Source organism: Salvelinus alpinus, chromosome 2 (genome assembly GCF_045679555.1).
Source record: "Salvelinus alpinus chromosome 2, SLU_Salpinus.1, whole genome shotgun sequence".
NCBI lineage: Eukaryota > Metazoa > Chordata > Actinopteri > Salmoniformes > Salmonidae > Salvelinus > Salvelinus alpinus.
Genome location: NC_092087.1, coordinates 39,756,467 through 39,778,911, shown reverse-complemented (window position 1 = coordinate 39,778,911; position 22,445 = coordinate 39,756,467). Strand labels below are relative to the sequence as shown.

Below are 22,445 nucleotides of genomic sequence, written 5' to 3'. Positions count from 1 at the left end.
AACAGTGTAACAGTCTATTACCACCACTACCATTAGTACTAGCTACAAATAGTGTAACAGTCTACTACCACCACTACCATTAGTATTAGTTACCAATAGCCTAACAGTCTACTACCACCACCACCATTAGTACTAGCTACAAATAGTGTAATGGTCTATTACCACCACTACCATTAGTACTAGCTACAAATAGTGTAACAGTCTACTACCACCACCACCATTAGTACTAGCTACCAATAGCCTAACAGTCTGTTACCACCACCATTAGTACTAGCTACAAATAGTGTAACAGTCTATTACCACCACCACCATTAGTACTAGCTACAAATAGTGTAACAGTCTACTACCACCACTACCATTAGTATTAGCTACCAATAGCCTAACAGTCTATTACCACCACCACCATTAGTACTAGCTACAAATAGTGTAACAGTCTACTACCACCACCACCATTAGTACTAGCTACCAATAGCCTAACAGTCTATTACCACCACCATTAGTACTAGCTACAAATAGTGTAACAGTCTATTACCACCACCACCATTAGTACTAGCTACAAACAGTGTAACAGTCTATTACCACCACCACCATTAGTATTAGCTACAAACAGTGTAACAGTCTATTACCACCACCACCATTAGTATTAGCTACAAACAGTGTAACAGTCTATTACCACCACCACCATTAGTATTAGCTACAAACAGTGTAACAGTCTATTACCACCACCACCATTAGTATTAGCTACAAACAGTGTAACAGTCTATTACCACCACTACCATTAGTATTAGCTACAAACAGTGTAACAGTCTATTACCACCACTACCATTAGTATTAGCTACAAACAGTGTAACAGTCTATTACCACCACTACCATTAGTATTAGCTACAAATAGTGTAACAGTCTATTACCACCACTACCATTAGTACTAGCTACAAACAGTGTAACAGTCTATTACCACCACTACCATTAGTACTAGCTACAAATAGTGTAACAGTCTATTACCACCACTACCATTAGTACTAGCTACAAACAGTGTAACAGTCTATTACCACCACCACCATTAGTATTAGCTACAAACAGTGTAACAGTCTATTACCACCACTACCATTAGTACTAGCTACAAATAGTGTAACAGTCTATTACCACCACCACCATTAGTATTAGCTACAAACAGTGTAACAGTCTATTACCACCACTACCATTAGTATTAGCTACAAACAGTATAACAGTCTATTACCACCACTACCATTAGTATTAGCTACAAACAGTGTAACAGTCTATTACCACCACTACCATTAGTACTAGCTACAAACAGTGTAACAGTCTATTACCACCACTACCATTAGTACTAGCTACAAATAGTGTAACAGTCTACTACCACCACTACCATTAGTATTAGTTACCAATAGCCTAACAGTCTACTACCACCACCACCATTAGTACTAGCTACAAATAGTGTAATGGTCTATTACCACCACTACCATTAGTACTAGCTACAAATAGTGTAACAGTCTACTACCACCACCACCATTAGTACTAGCTACCAATAGCCTAACAGTCTATTACCACCACCATTAGTACTAGCTACAAATAGTGTAACAGTCTATTACCACCACCACCATTAGTACTAGCTACAAATAGTGTAACAGTCTACTACCACCACTACCATTAGTATTAGCTACCAATAGCCTAACAGTCTATTACCACCACCACCATTAGTACTAGGTACAAATAGTGTAACAGTCTACTACCACCACCACCATTAGTACTAGCTACCAATAGCCTAACAGTCTATTACCACCACCATTAGTACTAGCTACAAATAGTGTAACAGTCTATTACCACCACCACCATTAGTACTAGCTACAAATAGTATAACAGTCTACTACCACCACTACCATTAGTATTAGCTACCAATAGCCTAACAGTCAATTACCACCACCACCATTAGTACTAGCTACCAATAGCCTAACTGTCTACTAGAGAGTTGCACCCCTTTGAAAAAACCTACACTCGATCCCTCCGATGTCAACAACTACAGACCAGTATCCCTTCTTTCTTTTCTCTCCAAAACTCTTGAACGTGCCGTCCTTGGCCAGCTCTCCTGCTATCTCTCTCAGAATGACCTTCTTGATCCAAATCAGTCAGGTTTCAAGACTAGTCATTCAACTGAGACTGCTCTTCTCTGTGTCACGGAGGCGCTCCGCACTGCTAAAGCTAACTCTCTCTCCTCTGCTCTCATCCTTCTAGACCTATCGGCTGCCTTTGATACTGTGAACCATCAGATCCTCCTCTCCACCCTCTCCGAGTTGGGCATCTCCGGCGCGGCCCACGCTTGGATTGCGTCCTACCTGACAGGTCGCTCCTACCAGGTGGCGTGGCGAGAATCTGTCTCCGCACCACGTGCTCTCACCACTGGTGTCCCCCAGGGCTCTGTTCTAGGCCCTCTCCTATTCTCGCTATACACCAAGTCACTTGGCTCTGTCATATCCTCACATGGTCTCTCCTATCATTGCTATGTAGACGACACACAATTAATCTTCTCCTTTCCCCCTTCTGATAACCAGGTGGCGAATCGCATCTCTGCATGTCTGGCAGACATATCAGTGTGGATGACGGATCACCACCTCAAGCTGAACCTCGGCAAGACGGAGCTGCTCTTCCTCCCGGGGAAGGACTGCCCGTTCCATGATCTCGCCACCACGGTTGACAACTCCATTGTGTCCTCCTCCCAGAGTGCTAAGAACCTTGGCGTGATCCTGGACAACACCCTGTCGTTCTCAACTAACATCAAGGCGGTGACCCGTTCCTGTAGGTTCATGCTCTACAACATTCGCAGAGTACGACCCTGCCTCACACAGGAAGCGGCGCAGGTCCTAATCCAGGCACTTGTCATCTCCCGTCTGGATTACTGCAACTCGCTGTTGGCTGGGCTCCCCGCCTGTGCCATTAAACCCCTACAACTCATCCAGAACGGCGCAGCCCGTCTGGTGTTCAACCTTCCCAAGTTCACTCACGTCACCCCGCTCCTCCGCTCTCTCCACTGGCTTCCAGTTGAAGCTCGCATCCGCTACAAGACCATGGTGCTTGCCTACGGAGCTGTGAGGGGAACGGCACCTCCGTACCTTCAGGCTCTGATCAGGCCCTACACCCAAACAAGGGCACTGCGTTCATCCACCTCTGGCCTGCTCGCCTCCCTACCTCTGAGGAAGTACAGTTCCCGCTCAGCCCAGTCAAAACTGTTCGCTGCTCTGGCACCCCAATGGTGGAACAAACTCCCTCACGACGCCAGGTCAGCGGAGTCAATCACCACCTTCCGGAGACACCTGAAACCCCACCTCTTTAAGGAATACCTAGGATAGGATAAAGTAATCCTTCTAACCCCCCCCCCCTTAAAAGAGTTAGATGCACTATTGTAAAGTGGTTGTTCCACTGGATATCATAAGGTGAATGCACCAATTTGTAAGTCGCTCTGGATAAGAGCGTCTGCTAAATGACTTAAATGTAAATGTACTACCACCACCACCATTAGTACTAGCTACAAATAGTGTAACAGTCTACTACCACCACTACCATTAGTATTAGCTACCAATAGCCTAACAGTCTATTACCACCACTACATTAGTATTAGCTACCAATACTAGCTACCAATAGTGTAACAGTCTATTACCACCACTACCATTAGTAAATCAAATCAAATCAAATGTTATTAGTCACATGCGCCGAATACAACAGGTGTAGACCTTACAATGCTTACTTACGAGCCCCTAACCGACAGTGCAGTTAAAAAAAAATATGGATAAGAATAAGAGATAAAAGTAACAAGTAGTTAAAGAGGAGCAGTAAAATAACACTATATACAGGGGGGTTGCGGTACATAGTCAATATGCAGGGGCACCGGTCAGTTGAAGCAGTATGTACATGTAGGTAGAGTTAATTTTGGTGACTATGCATAGATGAAAACAGAGAGTGACAGTGGTGTGGAGGGGGGAGGGGGGGGGGGCAATGTGAATAGTCTGGGTAGCCATTTGACTAGATGTTCAGGAGTCTTATGGCTTGAGGGTAGAAGCTGTTTAGAAGCCTCTTGGACCTAGACTTGACACTCCTGTACTGCTTGTCATGTGGTAGCAGAGAGAACAGTCTATGACTAGGGTGGCTGGAGTATTTGACAATTTTCAGGGCCTTCCTCTGACACCACCTGGTATAGAGGTCCTGGATGGCAGGAAGCTTGGCCCCAGTGATGTACTGGGCTGTTCGCTCTACCCTCTGTAGTGCCTTGCGGTCGGAGGCTGAGCGGTTGCCATACCAGGCAGTGATGCAACAAGTCAGGATGCTCTCGATGGTGCAGCTGTAGAACCTTTTCAGGATCTGATGACCCATGCCAAATCGTTTCAGTCTCCTGAGGGGGAATAGGTTTTTTTGTGCCCACTTCACGACTGTCATGGTGTGCATGGAACTTGAAGCTCTCAACCTGCTCCACTGCAGCTCCGTCGATGAGAATGGGGGCGTGCTTGGTCCTCTTTTTCCTGTAGTCCACAATCATCTCCTTTGTCTTGATCACATTGAGGGAGAGGTTGTTGTCCTTGCACCACACGGCCAGGCCTCTGACCTCCTCCCTATAGGCTGCCTCGTTGTTGTCGGTGATCACGCCTACCACTGTTGTGTCATCGGCAAATTTAATGATGGTGTGGGCCCAAATTGGAGTGGGTCTAGGATTTCTGGGATGATGGTGTTGATGTGAGCCATGACCAGCCTTTCAAAGCACTTCATGGCTACAGACGTGAGTGCTACGGGTCGGTAGTCATTTAGGCAGGTTCCCTTAGGGTTCTTGGCCACAGGGACTATGGTGGTCTGCTTGAAACATGTTGGTATTACAGACTCAAACAGGGAGAGGTTGAAAATGTCAGTGAAGACACTTGCCAGTTGTTCAGTGCATGCTCGAAGTACACGTCCTGGTAATCCGTCTGGCCCTGCGGCCTTGTGAATGTTGACCTGTCTAAAGGTCTTACTCACATCGGCTGCGGAGAGCGTGATCACACAGTCTTCTGGTACAGCTGGTGCTCTCGTTCATGTTTCAGTGTTATTTGCCTCGAAGCGAGCATAGAAGTAGTTTCGCTCGTCCGGTATGCTCGTGTCAATGGGCAGCTCTCGGCTGTGCTTCCCTTTGTAGTCTGTAATGGTTTGCAAGCCCTGCCACATCCGGCGAGCGTCAGAGCCGGTGTGGTACGGTTCAATCTTAGTCCTGTATTGATGCTTTGCCTGTTTGATGGTTCGTTGGAGGGCATAGCGGGATTTCTTGTAAGCTTCTGGGTTAGAGTCCCGCTCCTTGAAAGCGGCAGCTCTAGCTTTTAGCTCAATGCGGATGCTGCCTGTAATCCATGGTTTATGGGTGGGGTATTTACGTACGGTCACTGTGGGGATGACGTCATCGATGCACTTATTGATGAAGCCAATGACAGATGTGGTGTACTCCTCAATGCCATCGGAGGAATCCCGGAACTGTGCTAGCGGAACTGTGCTAGCAGTCTGTGCTAGGAAAACAGTGCTGTAGCTTAGCATCTGCTTCATCTGACCACTTTTTTATTGATCTAACACTGGTGCTTCCTGCTTTAATTTTTGTTTGTTAGCAGGAATCAGGAGGATAGAATTATGGTCAGATTTGTTTTAACATGTTGATATAAATTTGGTAAAACTGATTTAAGTTTCCCTGAAAGTCCCCGGCTACTAAGAGTGCCGCCTCTGGGTGAGCGTTTTCTTGTTTGATTATGGTGGAATACAGCTCAGTCAATGCTATCTTGGTGCCAGCCTCTGACTGTGGTGGTATGTAAACAGCTACAAAGAATATAGATGAGAACTCTCTCGGTAGGTAATGTGGTCTGCAGCTTATCATGAGAAACTCTCCCTCAGGAAGGCAATGGCTCGAGACTTCCTTAGATATCGTGCACCAGCTGTTGATTACAAAAATACATTGACCGCCGCCCCTTGTCTTATCAGATGCCGCTGTTCTATCCTGCCGGTATATCGTATAACCAGCTGAAAGCTGGTTAATATGGTTAGTTAGCTGTTTAGTATGTTAATATTGTCGTCATTGAGCCACGTCTCCGTGAAGCATAAGATGTTACAGTTTTTAATGTCTTGTTGGCAGTTTAATCTTCCCAATAACTCGTCCATTTTATTGTCCATGATTGCAAGTTCGCGAGCAGAATTGAGGGGAGTGGTCGTTTATTCGATCGCCTCCTACTCCTCAGAATGCAGCCCGCCCTCCGGCCTCTCTTTCTCCGCCTCATCTTCACGCAGGTCACGGGGGTCGGGGCCTGTTCCTGAGAGAGCCGTATATCCTCCGCCTCGGGCTCGTCAGAGTCGTGAAAGAAGAAAAAGGATTCTGCTAATCCGTGGTGAGTAATCGCAGTCCTGATGTCTAGAAGTTATTTTCGGTCATAAGAGACGGTAGCGGCAACATTATGTACAAAAATAGTAAAAAAATTCGTTACAAACAACGCAGATAAACAAAAAAAAAACACAATCGGTTGGGGGCACATAAAACTTCTGCTCCGGCGCCATTTTAGCGGAACATTTTAGTACCAGCTATCAACAGCGTAACAGTCTACTACCATCACTACCATTAGTACTAGCTACCAAAAACCTAACAGTCTACTACCACCACTACCAGGATAATAGCGGACGATATTGCCACTCCTATTTGACATATCAAATCAAATCAAATTGTATTGGTCACATGGTTAGCAGATGTTAATGCGAGTGTCGCGTAATGCTTATGCTTCTAGTACCGACAGTGCAGTAATATCTAACAAGCAATCTAACAAATTCACAATGACTACCTTATACACACAAATGTAAAGGGATGAATAAGAATATGTACATATAAATATATGAAAGAGCGATGGCCGTGCGGCATAGGCAAGATGCAGTAGATGGTATAGAATACAGTATATACATATACATATATCTACAGGTATATACATATACATATGAGATGAGATGCTATCAATGTATCAAAACGTCATTCCGCTACCTAAGAATAGTAAAGCCCCTTTACTGGCTCAAATAGCCGACCAATCAGCCTGTTTACCAACCCTTAGTAATCTTCTGGGAAAAATTGTGTTTGACAATGCTATTTTACAATAAACAAATTGACAACAGACTTTCAGTACGGTTATAGGGAACGACATTCAACAAGCACAGCACTTACATCAATGACTGATGATTGGCTGAAAGAAATTGATGAATAAAAGATTGTAGGGGCTGTTTTGTTAGACTTCAGTGTGGCTTTTGATATTATCGATCCTAGTCTGCTACTGGAAACATTTATGTGTTATGGCTTTACACCCCTTGCTATATTGTGGATAAATAGTTACCTCTCTAACAGAACACAGAGAGTGTTTTTTAATGGAAGCCTCTCCAACATAATCCAGGTAGAATCAGGAATTCCCCAGGGCAAGTGTCTAGGCCCCTTGCTTTTTTCAATCTTTACTAACGACATGCCACTGGCTTTGAGTAATATAAAGTAATGTGTCTATATATGCGGATGACTCAACACTATACACGTCAGCTACTGCAGGGACTGAAATGACTGCAACACTTAACAAAAAGCTGCAGTTAGTTTCAGAATGAGTGGCAAGGAATAAGTCTTTCCTAAATATTTCAAAAACTGAAAGCATTGTATTTGGGATAAATCATTCACTAAACCCTAAACCTCAGCTTAATCTTGTAATAAATCATGTGGAAATTGAGCAAGTTGAGGTGACTAAACTGCTTGGAGTAGCCCTGGATTGTAAACTGTCTTGGCCAAAACATATTGACACAACAGTAGCTAAGATGGGTAGAAGTCTGTCCATCATAAAGCGCTGCTCTGCCTTCTTAACAGCACTATCAACAAGGCAGGTCCTACAGGCCCTAGTTTTGTCGCACCTGGACTACTGTTCAGGCGCGTGATCAGGTGCCACAAAGAGGGACTTAGGAAAATTGCAATTGGCTCAGAACATGGCAGCACGGCTGGCCCTTGGATGTACACTGAGAGCTAATATTAATCATATTCATGTCAATCTCTCCTGGCTCAAAGTGGAAGAGAGATTAACTTCATCACGACTTGTATTTGTGAGAGGTATTTACATGTTGAATGCACCGAGCTGTCTGTTTAAACTACTGGCACACAGCTCGGACACCCATGCATATCCCACAAGACATGCCACCAGAGGTCTCTTCACATTCTAAGTCCAGCACAGACTATGGGAGGCGCACAGTACTACATAGAGCCATAACTACACAGAACTATATGCCACATCAAGTAACTCATGCAAGCAGTAAAATTTGATTAAAAAACTGATAGAAATAAACCTTATGGAAGAGCAGTGACTGTGAAGCAACACAAACATAGGCACAGACACATGCATACACACACACGATAACATACGCACTATACACACACGTACACATGGATTTTGTGTTGTAGATATGTGGTAGTAGAGGAGGGGCCTGAGGGCACACACTTGATGTGTTGTGAAATCTGTTGTGAATGTATTGTAATGTGTTTAAAATTTTAGAACTGCCTTAATTTTGCTGGACCCCAGGAGGAGTAGCTGCTGTCTTGGCAGTAGCTAATGGGGATCCATAATAAAAACAAATACAAATACTATTAGTACTAGCTACCAATAGTGTAACAGTCTACTACCACCACTACCATTAGTACCAGCTATCAATAGCCTAACAGTCTACTACCACCACTACCATTAGTACCAGCTACCAATAGCCTAACAGTCTACTACCACCACTAACAATACCATTAGTACTAGCTACCAATAAGCTACGAGTCTACCACTAACATTAGTACTACTACTAGACCAATAGCCTAAAACCACTACCAAAACCACTACCACCATCGGTAGCCCAACATCAGTTGGCTCAGTTGGTAGAGCATGGCGCTTGCAACGCCAGGGTTGTGGGTTCATTCCCCACGGGGGGACCAGGATGAATATGTATGAACTTTCCAATTTGTAAGTCGCTCTGAATAAGAGCGTCTGCTAAATGACTTAAAATGTAAAATGTAAACATCTTACTACAACCAATAGCCTACATTGAGATGCTACCACTATTTCAACTGTTGCTCCTATGGTGTCTCACCCTGACCTTAGAGAGACATTTTATTTCTCTATTTGGTTAGGTCAGGGTGTGATTTGGGGTGGGCATTCTATGTTGTCTATTTCTTTGTTTTTGGCCGAGTATGGTTCCCAATCAGAGGCAGCTGTCTATCGTTGTCTCTGATTGGGGATCATACTTAGGCAGCCCTTTTTCCCACTTTCTGTTGTGGGATCTTGTCTTTTTGTGTTGCATGTGTTTGCACTCCTAGCTTTACGTTCATTGAGTTGTTTATTGTTTTTTTTGGTGGAACATCTAAATTAAAGGAAAATGTACGCCTACCACGTGGTCTCATTCTAACAACGAACGTAACATATGGTCACAGGAACCACAGCCACTGTTGCTTTTATGGCTGGTGATTAGAGTCAGGACTTTTTCGTGACCAGCAATCCCAACCAGGAATAACTCTGGGCCCTCGTTCACTATAACTGCTCTGATCAGTGTTATAGAAGACTGAGGTTGCTTAATTGTGATCGCATGAAGACAATCAAGCGAATATGTCTGAGCATTCCGAAATATAATCCTGGGCCCCAAATCCTTCTACCATGGCCTGAGACAGACAGAGACCCAGTCCCAGGATATGTCCAAAATTACTACTTCTTACCAGGGCCCATAGGAAATTAGAGCACTATATAGGGAATTAGAGTACTATATAGGGAATTGGAGCACTATATAGGGAATTGGAGCACTATATAGGGAATTAGAGTACTATATAGGGAATAGGGTACCTTTTGGAACACCCATGCTGTCAGTAGAGACAGGTAGTGGAGGTGGTAGTGGGTTGGTGCTGAGTGAGGGACACTGTAACCGGAGTGCTGTTTTCTATTTATGTAGTAACACTACAATGAAAGAAAGGCCCAGAAAAAAGGCTCCTATTGAAAACGAGGAGCTGCATGTGGCGCCAGGGGAGAGGTAGTGACTGACAATGTCTGACTCGAGGGGGGAGAGGTGGAGAGAGGGAGAGACAGAAAAGGGAGAAAAGACAAAAGGACACAAGATAAAGGGAGAGAGGGAGACAGAGAAAAAGGAAGGGGCATAGAAGGACATGAGTGAGGGAAAACAGGAGAACACAGAGAAATAGATTGGGACAATCCCAGCTCCACCTGGCTGGAAGAGACCGAGAGAGAGGGGGCCTGGATCTGTCAGGATCTGTCATCACCCTGAACTGAGTCCAGCCTCTGAGCCTCAGCCTGAAAAAACGCCCTTCTCTCTCTCCTTCTGTCTCTTTCTTCACCCAGGGCTTACCTCACAGCGTGTCACTACATCAATCAGCATCCATAGGACTACCCCGAGACAAGCAATTAGACCAGCTCCACCCCTCACAACTCCCTCCATCTCACTTTATCCCTCTCTCTCTCCCACCTTCCTCTCTCCATCCTTGTTTATCCCTCTACCTTCCTTCTTCCACCTTTTCACTTTGCGCAAAAGTGGGTCTGTGGCTACCCTGGTGCTTAAGTTAGCTGCAGTTTGCTCTCTCTCTCTATCTCTCTCTCTCTCTCTTGCGTTCACCTTTTTCATCTCCCTCTTCCTTTCATTCTCTCTCACTCCCTCTTTCTTTTTCTCTGCTTCTCCTTCAGGGTGTCTCCTCAGCTCTACACATCTCTCTCTTGCTCTCTCTCGCACTCCCCCTCTCAATTCAATTCAAGGGCTTTATTGGCATGGGAAACATATGTTTACATTGCCAAAGCAAGTGAAGTAGATAATAAACAAAAGTGAAATAAACAATAAACAATTAAAAAAGTAACAGTGAACATTACAGTCACAGAAGTTCCAAAAGAATAAAGACATTTCAAATGTCATATTATGTCTATATACAGTGTTTTATCGATGTGCAAATAGTTAAAGTACAAAAGGGAAAATAAATAAACATAAATATGGGTTGTATTTACAATGGTGTTTGTTCTTCCCTTTTCTTGTGGCAACAGGTCACAAATCTTGCTGATGTGATGGCACACTACGGTATTTCACCCAATAGACATGGGAGTTAATCAAAATTGGGTTTGTTTTCGAATTATTTGTGGATCTGTGTAATTTGAGGGAAATATGTATCTCTAATAAGGTCATACATTTGGCAGGAGGTTAGGAAGTGCAACTCAGTTTCCACTTCATTTTGTGTGCACATAACCTGTCTTCTCTTGAGATCCAGATCTGCCTACGGCAGCCTTTCTCAATAGCAAGGCCATGTTCACTGAGTCTGTACATAGGCAAAGTATTCCTTAAGTTTGGGTCAGTCACAGTGGTTAGATATTCTGCCACTGTGTACTCTCTGTTTAGGGCCAAATAGCATTCTAGTTTCCTCTGTTTTTTTGTTAATTTCTTCTAATGTGTCAAGTAATTATCTTTTAGTTTTCTCATGATTTGGTTGGGTCTAATTGTCTTTCTCACTCTCTCGCTCCCTCTTTCTCTCTTTCTGCTTCTCCTTCAGTGTGTCTCAGCTCGACACATCACTGTTTAGAAAACAAAAGCTCCTGTGAAACCTGAGGCCTTCCTTATCAGCCCCCAGAAGCCTGGGACTCAATTAGCATGACAATCCCCATCCTGAGTGCCGTGTGTCAGCCTAGGCTATGAGGAGGGGTGATGGGGGGTGTGGGTGGGGAGGGCAGGTACAGCAGAGCCATCACAATACCGTATCATTTTACTCCTAATCCCCTCTGTTTTTGCATGGCTTCTTTTTGCAGGGGAGGGAGTGAGTCTTCATAATCCCCCCATGTCACTTATACATGCACCACTTTCTACCATCGGTTGGCCTTCACACACTCCCACATCTATCCCCCTCTTTCTCTCTGTCTGTCTTTCAACCATGCAGCATAGGTCTGTCTTAACTCGCTCTACCTATGCTAGCTAATACAGCTGGGGCATGAGGCTGACATACACTGAGGCCATGTACATGTTTCATCTAATTACAAAGTTTTCTTGACCTTTGAGACTCATTAGATGTCTGAATGAACCTCAATGTAGATACAAGCTTGTCAGTTACACAATGATTTTTTTTGTCAGTGTAGGCTATAGCCTACGTTAGTACAGTTTGCTTGCTACAACAGCCGGACCGTGAAGAAGCTTTAGTCAAGACCTTATGCAAACTTTTCACCCATTTGTCATATATGTCACATGGATCCTAGCGGTGAGAAATGCATTTTCATATCCAGCACGCACCCACATGCACACGGTGTAGCGTGTTGAATGTATGCTGTGATGAAGGGCTCCTTTCATTCGCTGTGGGCGACAGAGTGGGGCGCATTGCCTAAGGGGCAGTTCAGACGTCTCAGGGGTGGGCTTCAGCCAGCCTGGTGGGCTTCAGCCAGCCTGGTGGGCTTGACAGACCCTCTCCATGGGATGTTACTATGGGAGTATCCTGTGATTTTGTCTACGTTTATCTTTCCTTGTATTTTCAACAAAATAGTTCTATTTTATTTACTAGGCAAGACAGTTAAGAACAAATTCTTGTTTTACAATGGCGGCTTACCCCGGCCAAACCATCCCCTAACCCGGACGACGCTGTGCCAATTGTGCGGCGCCCTATGGGACTCCCGATCACAGCCGGTTGTGATACAGCCCGGGATCGAACCAGTGTTTGTAGTGACGCCTTAGACCGCTGCGCCACTTAGGACCCATAAGTAGTGTTCCTGACACAGGTATCTGACAAGGAAAAACTCCATGTCCTAGTGATACCTGGCAATAACTTAATAGTATTTTTTCCTGGTCAGGGTCACATGGCTTTTTCGAGTTCTAATGATCGATATGAGATGGCATTTTATAGAGATGAGTTTCTGCACAAACTTCAGTTGTGCCAACATAATGGAATCTCGGTACATGACTGTAGGCGTTCAGTTTTAAATTGGACGTGCTCCAATCTACAGTATGGCGCTATCAGGTCTCCAAAGACTCATTTGGTTTGCAAATTTCCTTTTACATAACTTCTCGCCTCACAAAATGTTCTGGAGTCTGGTGTGGAATGTGTGTGCGTGTGAATGTGTGTGAGTGTAGGCTGGTTTCAGTGTATGAACATGTTGGAATGTGTGTATCGGTTTTCAGTGTGACTTTCAGTGTGACTTTCAGTGTGAAATAGGGGAACAACACATACAGTATGTGGGAACAACACACAAGAACACCACCGTAAGCCTGATCTGAGGGAGAAAATGGAGACTACGTTAACTCATCCCATCCTGTATATACCAACAAACAGGAAAACAATTCCCTTGTGTGTCTTCAAACCCATATGCTCCACCATGACCACTCACTCTTTGAAATGAGCATGATGTGGGCAAATGTGTGAACTGATTTAATGGGTCATTCTAGAGTTGTATCTGTACACTGGTGTTAAACGTACTAGTTCGTTATAACAGATAGGCCTATGTTTACAGATAACCAATAAGGATTTTTTTATTTTACCAGGCAAGTCATTTAAGAACAAATTCTTATTCACAATGACGGCCTACCCCGGCCAACAACGCTGGGCCAATTGTGCACCATCCTATGGGACTCCCAATCACAGCCAGATGTGATACAGCTTGGATTTGAACCAGGGACTGTAGTGATGCCACTTGCACTGAGATGCAGTGCCTTAGACCACTGCGCCACTCGGGAGCCCCAAATAAGCCTGAACCCCAGGAGAGGATATGCTGAGTGCGTGCGTGTATGTGTTAGCACGGGGGGGTGGGTCGAAGAGATTTCAGTCTAAAATGTGGAGCAATGGCACTTCCTTTCGTCAGCTGTCTTAAGTTCAATACCTACACCCCCCATCCTCCCTCACCTCCCTTCCCCCTCCCCGGCCTGTCCCATATCCCTCCCTCCCTCTCTCCCCCTTCTGCCTTCCTGCTCTGTTGGGAGGAGGAGCCCTTCCTGTCATTGGCAGCTTCTTTGAAAGGAAAGCCTGTGATAAAACCAGTCTACCGTCCAGGAGATGGCTCCATAAAAACAGCAACACCAAACGCACAGGCAAGAGGGGGTCACACGCACAAACACATGAGCACACACCAGCTCATGCATGCACACACACAATCCGAGAGGAATTATCACACCCTTACTAGAACGACACACAGCCGTGGACTATACGGCAAACACACACACATACACACAGATAATGTGGAGAGTAATGCTGCAAGTTCACCTACAGATGTAGGATCTTAATTTGATCACCCTGTTGCAGGGAACATTCAGGAAATGTACAACTTGTAGTGTACTTGAGGTTTAAAAAGGCTTCTAAAGTTTGTAATTTCCACTTTGAAATGTCAGACTTGACCCCTACAAAAATATCCATTCATTAAAATCCACATAATACTTCATATTTCCTGTTGCTGCAGGGTTATTTTCCTACTGTAGCAGATTGGCTCAAATGAAGATCCTACATCTGTACTGACTTTTGTATATGTTCACTCTATAAATACAACTGCAGTGTTTTATGCAATATTTACTCCCATATGTTTTTCTCCTAACAGAGATGGACAGGAAGGCAGGGTTTCTCTGTGAGGGGGGGTGGGGGTTCTTTTTTTAGGGACGGTTGTTAAATCAGGATTGCCCCTCACATTCACCTCACATTGCATACAAAGCAGCCTTTCTTCTTTACAACACCTCATAAAGCTACCTTTTTATTTCACCCCTTTTTTTTGGATGTAACGGAGTCAACATTTGGCCACCCCTCATCTCCCCTACTCACCAACTACCCCTACTTTCTGCACAACACTTTCTTGTCAGATGACCAACACTATGCTTCAAACAGGCATGCCTTCCTAATCCCACCTTGATGAACAACAACACTGAGACAAAAACACACATTGACCCACACACACACACACACACACACACACACACACACACACACACACACACACACACACACACACACACACACACACACACACACACACACACACACACACACACACACACACACACACACACACACACACACACACACACACACACACACGCGCACGTTTCAATTGTTTCCAAACATCCAACCATTGAAGTCAATGTGTTGTGGCAATGGATGGGAAAGACTGTTATGACACAATGAAAAGGGGAATTACAGAGTCTGAGACAAGCTAGAACAAGACTAGACGGTAAAGACTATTCATTACAACAGGTGAGGCACTACAGTGCTGCCTGGCTGCTTCCTCATGCTACAGTAACTGCTTTTCAATAACTCGACCAAGCTAATCCCATTACTTTTAAGATTGTTTGAGTTACACTGAAATTGGGAAACAATTTGTCATTACTGTCAAGAACCACTAATCCTAGTGCAATACAAGTGGTTCAGTCACCACAATTACTAAAGCACTCATCTGACTGAGTGAGGTTTGAGTATCTAAGCAACCTAGCTACAAGTCCCACAAGGCATTTCAACTACTTTGCATTAGCAATTTCAGACCAGGATTCTCAACCAGTAAATCAACATATCAATCATCAACATATCAATCATCAATATATCAATCAACTAATCAGTCACTCAAAATCAATCCCTTTTGTGTGGTCGGCCAGTTTAGCACATCTGAACAGGCCTCAGTTAATAACTCAAACAGCAACTCAAACATACACAGTAGCTAAAGCTTAGCACAGGTTATTTTTGACTGAAGAGTAACAATCAGTTGACTAGCTACTTACTGGTGTTCTGCTCAGCACTGCCCTGCCACAGGAAGACAGGATCCCCACTTCCTCTGGGGTTGGATCTCAAACTTCGATACATACACACTCCCAGAGACAGACAGACAGACCATACACTAACACACACAGGTAGTCCTGAGGCGTCACCTCACGCCATTTACAACCATTCTATGTCTATCTGGGAGAAACCATAGAGAGGTGCCTGACGACAGTCCAATAATGTACAAAATATAGTGTACCAGTCAAGAGTGTGCAAGGCTGTCATCAAGGCAAAGGGAGGCTGCTGTGAAGAATCTCAAATATAAAATATATTTTGATTTGTTGAAAACTTTTTTGCTTACTACATGATTCCATATGTGTTATTTCATAGGTTTGATGTCTTCACTATTATTCTACAATGTAGAAAATAGTAAAAATAAAGATAAACCCTTGAATGAGTAGGTGTGTCCAAACTTTTGACCGGTACTGTATAATGTAGAAAATCTTTATATCATGTAAATGAGTGGTTCTCTGACTTTGGAAAACAATGACAGACTAATACAAAGGGTAGGGTTGACTGGGTCCTTCTCCCACTGGCCCTGGCCCAATGGCACTATGACAAAGCCAGCCCAGAGGTGGACGCACCATGGACAACCAATATTATCTACTGTGTTCCCTTGCCCACTGAAGACAAGCTATAAAATGCTATTACTGAATTCCATCAGGGGCCTGTGAAATCTGTGCAGGCACAAACAGGGACAGCCGTCTGAGCACTGAGACAGACACACAAAAGCACACACACCACAGACACAAATACACACACTGTCTATGGGATGTATTCTCTCTCACTCTCCCTCTAAACCCTCTCAACTACCATCTACCTCACATATAGTATTTCACTCTGTCTCCCTATCCTTGTTTTAGACCGATTTAATCAAACTGGCCCAAGTATGTTTGTGTAAATTCTTACTTTACAACCTGTTGCCTTTGTGCATACATGTCTTATTATGGAAGCTAAAAACATATACCTGTGAGTGTCAAAGTATTTGCCATTTTTATTTGACCATGAAAAAAGTATATTTATGCTAATGTATTACTCTACATACTGCAATGTAGATTTCATCCTGCCTCTCCAATTTCTCTTAGAGAAATATTCTCACTTTACAGTTAATCTGTAAACATATTATTTAATCCTGAAGGCACAGCATTTAAAACAAACTAACATTTAATCCTATTTCACCTGAGCTTCCTAACATAGTCATGACACGTATAATGTGGCCATATGACCTTCAAGGTGGTAGTGAATAAGACATCAAGGGCAGAGAGGAGAGAAGCAGAGAGAGACAGGGGATTAGTGTTATCACTCCCAGAGAAGACATGCTGGCGTATTCTCTGATGAAAGGACGAAACCCCCTGAATACAGAAGAAGGGATGGAATTGTAAGGGGTAAATCTTAATCCCTAATCAAACCCCCATTCATCCCCCTTTCATCCCTCTCTTCTTGCTGCCCCGTCCCTGCAGGCAGTCTAATCTCTTAATTGAGCCTTTTGTAATTATAATTGAATAATTAAAGGCCTTCATTAAAGGCAAACAAATGATGTTGACGTATTCTGACAAGACACAAGATCCGAGGGATACTGTATGCATGATTCAGTGAGACGGACACACATATACAGCAGCATACTCATAAGAATTCAAAATAATGGCATGTATAGTCCTTGTTTGGTGTTGCTTTCATTATTGTACAATACCATGTCTACTTTATTTAATAGTGTTTAAAATGATGCCTTTCTCTTTCTTTATTAGGAAGCCCACCGGTGTGCAAAGAGGGACACACGCACACAGATCCTGACTTTGGCCTGTCTGTGCTCTCTCCATAACGCCTGACATTGAAACCAAGGGAGGCAGAAAGGTCCTGAACTAAAAACAACAGAAAACAGGAAAACTGGCCACACACACACACACTAGGGCCGCCTGAATGCCTATCCCGGATTATGAGAATTTAGAGAAGTAACATGACCAAGCTCCACACTGTGACAGAGCCTCTATTCCAATCTACCCCCTGGCGGATCCTTCACAGGTTGGCTGTGTTGTTGATACTAGTGCTGATGTGTTGTGCTCTCCTGTAGGCCAAATGTTCTATTCTGCTGATGATATATGAGAAAGACCTACAGCCTTCAGAATATTTACCTTATCAAATTCGATAAAACACAATGCAGTGTGTCAAAGTAATAGAGCTGAAAAAGAGCTTGGGTTGTCTTTTTGTGAAAAACGTGATGGCCTCGTTTGTTGTTGACAAGCCCGTCAATCTATCATTGACCTCCTTTCTGTCAATGCTAAACAATGACACCCGGTAGTTCACCTTCCAAGGGCAAAAAACCTCAAACATCAAACACACCAGCCTGGTCGGGTCGGTCTCATAGACTAGACTTAACATAGTAATGTAAAAATTAGTATGACATGCTACGTTTGGTATGGCTATATAAGACAGAAGGTTACTTAAAGCTGTAATACGTACATTTTTGGTCGACACAAACAAATTGATAGAAATGTGCGTTATAGATCTGTCATTCTCATTGAAAGCAAGTCTAAGAAGCAGTAAATATGTTCTATGTGTGCTATTTCTATACTTCCCATTCTTAAGTTTCCTTTTTGCATCTTTAACTTTTGGTTTTGTACACCAGCTTCAAACAGCTGAAAATACAATATTTTTGTTTATGGAAAATATATTTCACAGCGGTTTAGATGGTACAATAATTCTCTACACTATACTTGTTTGTTTTGTCACATAAACTGAAATTAGGCGAACTATTCAAATTTTAGCAACCAGGAAATGTCGGAGCATCTTTAAGGCAAAAAAGGAAAGTAGGGTGCGTGGTATAATGCAAACATCTAGCAACCTAAAAGTTGCGTGTTCCAATCTCATCACGGACAACTTTTGCAACTACTTACTACTTTTTTTAGCTACTTTACAACTACTTAGCATGTTAGCTAACCCTTCCCCTAACCCTTTAGCCTAACTCCTAACCTTAACCCCTAGCGTAGTTAACGTTAGCCACCTAGCTAACATTAGTCAAAACAAATTGGAATTAATAAAATATCATACAAAATGGATGATGGACATCCACAAGTTAATATATAGGCTACCATACGGAACATAACATATCATACTAATTGGAATGTCCAGTGATTTTCTTTTACTATGTTACGTCTACTCCTGAGTCCAGGTTGAACACACTCACAAAGACCCACTACTTTGAGAATGTGAATGAGTTCTTACTGGTTATTATGCTATCCTACTACCTAAATTAGATTTTAGTTCGACCTTTCCATGTTTGGCAATGTAAGGGTGAGCCATTGCTAGCTCATCCGTCTGTTGGCAACAATGAGGGCTAACCAGTGTGAATAGAGTGGGTGAATTACGCCTCTTCGCAAGTTATTGTCTCTCGATGTTTACTGAGGTTATTGGGAACAGAGGATGGAAAGAGAACACCGGTCTAAAGATGAACACTCAACACTCTAGATCCCTCTTTTCTCTCTCCCCGCCCGGGGCCATCCACGCCTATCAAAGGACATTTCTGTGGTCTTTAGACCTATTCTGTTTCCTCCTTATCTTTGTCTCTTTCTCAAACTGCCTAACAGATACTATTTTGTGAAGGCAACCAATCGTACGACCAGAGAAAAGTAGTTTATAAACGGAACTTATTTAAAGTGTTCGTGGAAAAATAAATCTCATTCTCTTCAATCAAAAAGTGTTGTGGTGGCCACTATGTACATTTGCGCAACAGAAACGTAATAATAAGGTCACTTTGGACAGGACATTATAGGACCTAGACTGTTACCGAATAAAGAACGGCTCATAGTTTCGATGTTCAATACAACTGTAGCAGTATTTTGTTGTCCTCCTGTCCCCTCAGAAGTTGGCGATTGTATTTAGCGAGTTGAGACCGGCTGTGGTCTCGCTCGTCCTGACAGCTCATTCGTCTTCATTACGGGAAACACCGTGGGGCTGACAGCGCCTGAAACCCTGGTGTCTTCACAATTAATGAAGATATATAGGCAGTTCACCTTGAAGAACTTAAACTTACCAGCACACGGTGTAGGCCTACTGTCATGAAGTAGAATTCGCCTGGGTCGCAATTATTAAACCGACACAAAAGGCGCTAAGGGGCACAGCCTTGCGTAAAAGCGTGTAGGCCATCTGGATGAAATAGTTCAATATAACATCTGTAATAGTTTCCTGTGTCTTCCCTGCCTGAACACGTTCTTATAGCGCAATGGCAAGCCCCCCCCCCCCCCCCCATCTTTCATATTCAAATGAGCATGCCAGAAACACCATGTTGCCAGTGCCAGAGTATGCTATTATCATATGAAATACAGTGGTGAGGGTAGATGGGCTGCATAACAATCACAACTTATTTTCTCACACCCATTGTTTTTCACTCCTTTTCACTCATACATGCATGATGTGTGTTAGCAAAGTGGCAAAGCCTCTAGGAAAAGAGAGAGAGACATGGCTCTGTTATACCCCAAGGCCTGTTACTGTAAAGCTGTATTGTCCTACTTATTCATGCTCTAGTTATTCTTCATTAACAGTTTTGCCCTCAAATGAACTTTTAAGTTAGATGCTAATTATGTTTTTAAGTAGACCTAGTTATTCACATTGCATCAGTTACCCATATCTCTACTGAAATGGGTCCTAGGCTTTCATCATTGGGCCTCTTGTGATCCCTCTTAAGGATCCCCTTTCATTTTGACTTTGGTAGTTAGCTTCTAAACACCTCACAAGGTCAGGGGGCCCATATTGTGAGAGAAAGCTAAATCATTCATCTGAAGTCATTCAAAAAGAAAACAAACGTGATGATGAATAAATATGCAGTCCCACACACTGAGCACATAAACAAACAAACTGGAGGATGAGAAAGGGCACCGAGAATCAAATGGAATCTGTCTCTTCCTGTGGAGAGAGCTCTATGATAACATCAGCACTCTGATAAGGACACACATGCACACTGAGATTGTCACTCTTTCCGCATGATCACAATAACACCACCGGCCTCACCGGCCTGATGAGGAGAGTGAAAACCCTGTCTCTGCAAAAACACGCACAGCACACACACAAGCCTTTACAGTCTGATGAGTCGAGTGAGGAGACAGAGCAAATACTTCACTTACACTGAACACTGGCTGTCCCACCCCAGGCAAAGGGGTCCAGACCAGGGAAGAAGGGGGTGGCCTTGCCCAGCATACAAGCCCCCTGAGTGGACACGTCGAAGAGTGGCCGAGGGGCCATCCCTAGAGCCTCCATACAGTCAAACATGTTCCTCTCTCTAGCTCCACACACACTATTTTGTCCAACAACCACAACAACACCAGAGTCCTCTTCTGCTGTGGTTGTTCAGCTGAGCTTAGCTAGCAGTGACGTCTCAGAGGAATTTCCACCCAGAGAAAAACAAGAGCAGCTCAGAGCAGGACTGGCTTTCCAGGCTTGTGGTTGTTGTAATAGTGGACCTCTGTCACTTTCAGTCGGGTGAACCTTCTCCAGGTGCTGTGCGTCTGTCTCAGCCTCTGTTTGGTTCCAGTCTGATAAAGTCCTTGACTGGCTTCTCTCTGTGTATTGGTCTTGGAGTTGAACAGCTTTTTTCCCTTTTGTCTCCTCTTTCTCTCTCCTCTTGAGCTCCAGACTACTTCCCACTCTCAGTCACCCTCTCCACTCTCTGGGTGTTTCTCATTGGGAGTTGTAACTGATCTAAACACCCCCCTCTCCTTAGCTCTCTGGGCCTCTCACACACAGCCAGTGATACTTTGGAGTGAACCAACAGCCTGTTCTCTCAGCAAAGAGGGGGGGGGGGGAGCAGGGAGGGAACTAGAGAGCCGGGGCGGGCCCATTAGTCTGGTTGGTCACATAACAAACTTTCTATCCTATGTTCTCCCTCTGTTTTCCCTTCCTCCTCTTCATATTTCATATTTTACAAATGAAAACAAACACTATGCCTCCCTCCCTGTCTTTCTTTCTATTTTAATTCCAATTTAAGGGCTTTATTGGCATGGGAAACATATGCTAACATTGCCAAAGCAAGTGAAATAGATAATAAACAAAAGTGAAATAAACAATAAAAATTAACAGTAAACATTACACTCACAAAAGTTCCAAAGGAATAAAAACATTTAAAATGTCATATTATGTATATGTACAGTATTGTAATGATGTGCAAATAGTTAAAGTACAAAAGGGAAAATAAATAAACATAAATATCGGTTGTATTTACAATGGTGTTTGTTCTTCACTGGTTGCCCTTTTCTTGTGGCAACAGGTCACAAATCTTGCTGATGTGATGGCACACTACGGTATTTCACCCAATAGATATTGGAGTTAATCAAAATTGGATTTGTTTTCGAATTCTTTGTGCATCTGTGTAATCTGAGAGAAATATGTGTCTCTAATATGGTCATACATTTGGCAGGAGGTTAGGAAGTGCAGCTCAGTTTCCACCTCATTTTGTGGGCAGTGTGGACATAGCCTGTCTTCTCTTGAGAGCCAGGTCTGCCTTCGGCGGCCTTTCTCAATTGCAAGGCTATGCTCACTGAAACTGTACATAGTCAAACATTTCCTTAATGTTGGGTCAGTCACAGTGGTCAGGTATTCTGCCACTGTGTACTCTTGCTCTTTCTCTCAGCCCCCCTCCTTTACTCCTTTCTCAATTGAAAAGCCC

General features: G+C 43.6%; 1 protein-coding gene across 3 annotated transcripts in view; it reads right to left on the bottom strand.

Moving 5' to 3' along the window:
* The window catches only part of LOC139560583 (retinoic acid receptor gamma-A-like), a 75,035-nt gene that overhangs the window by 15,214 nt on the left and 37,376 nt on the right, over positions 1-22,445 (bottom strand). The window contains exon 1 of one of the 3 annotated variants that reach the window (XM_071377502.1): positions 20,908-21,531. The exons of the other annotated variants lie outside the window; for them this stretch is intronic. Coding sequence (XP_071233603.1) covers positions 20,908-21,052 — 145 coding nt within the window. The 5' untranslated portion in view covers positions 21,053-21,531. Of the gene's footprint in view, positions 1-20,907; positions 21,532-22,445 lie in introns of those variants that run through there. 3 annotated transcript variants of the gene reach the window in all.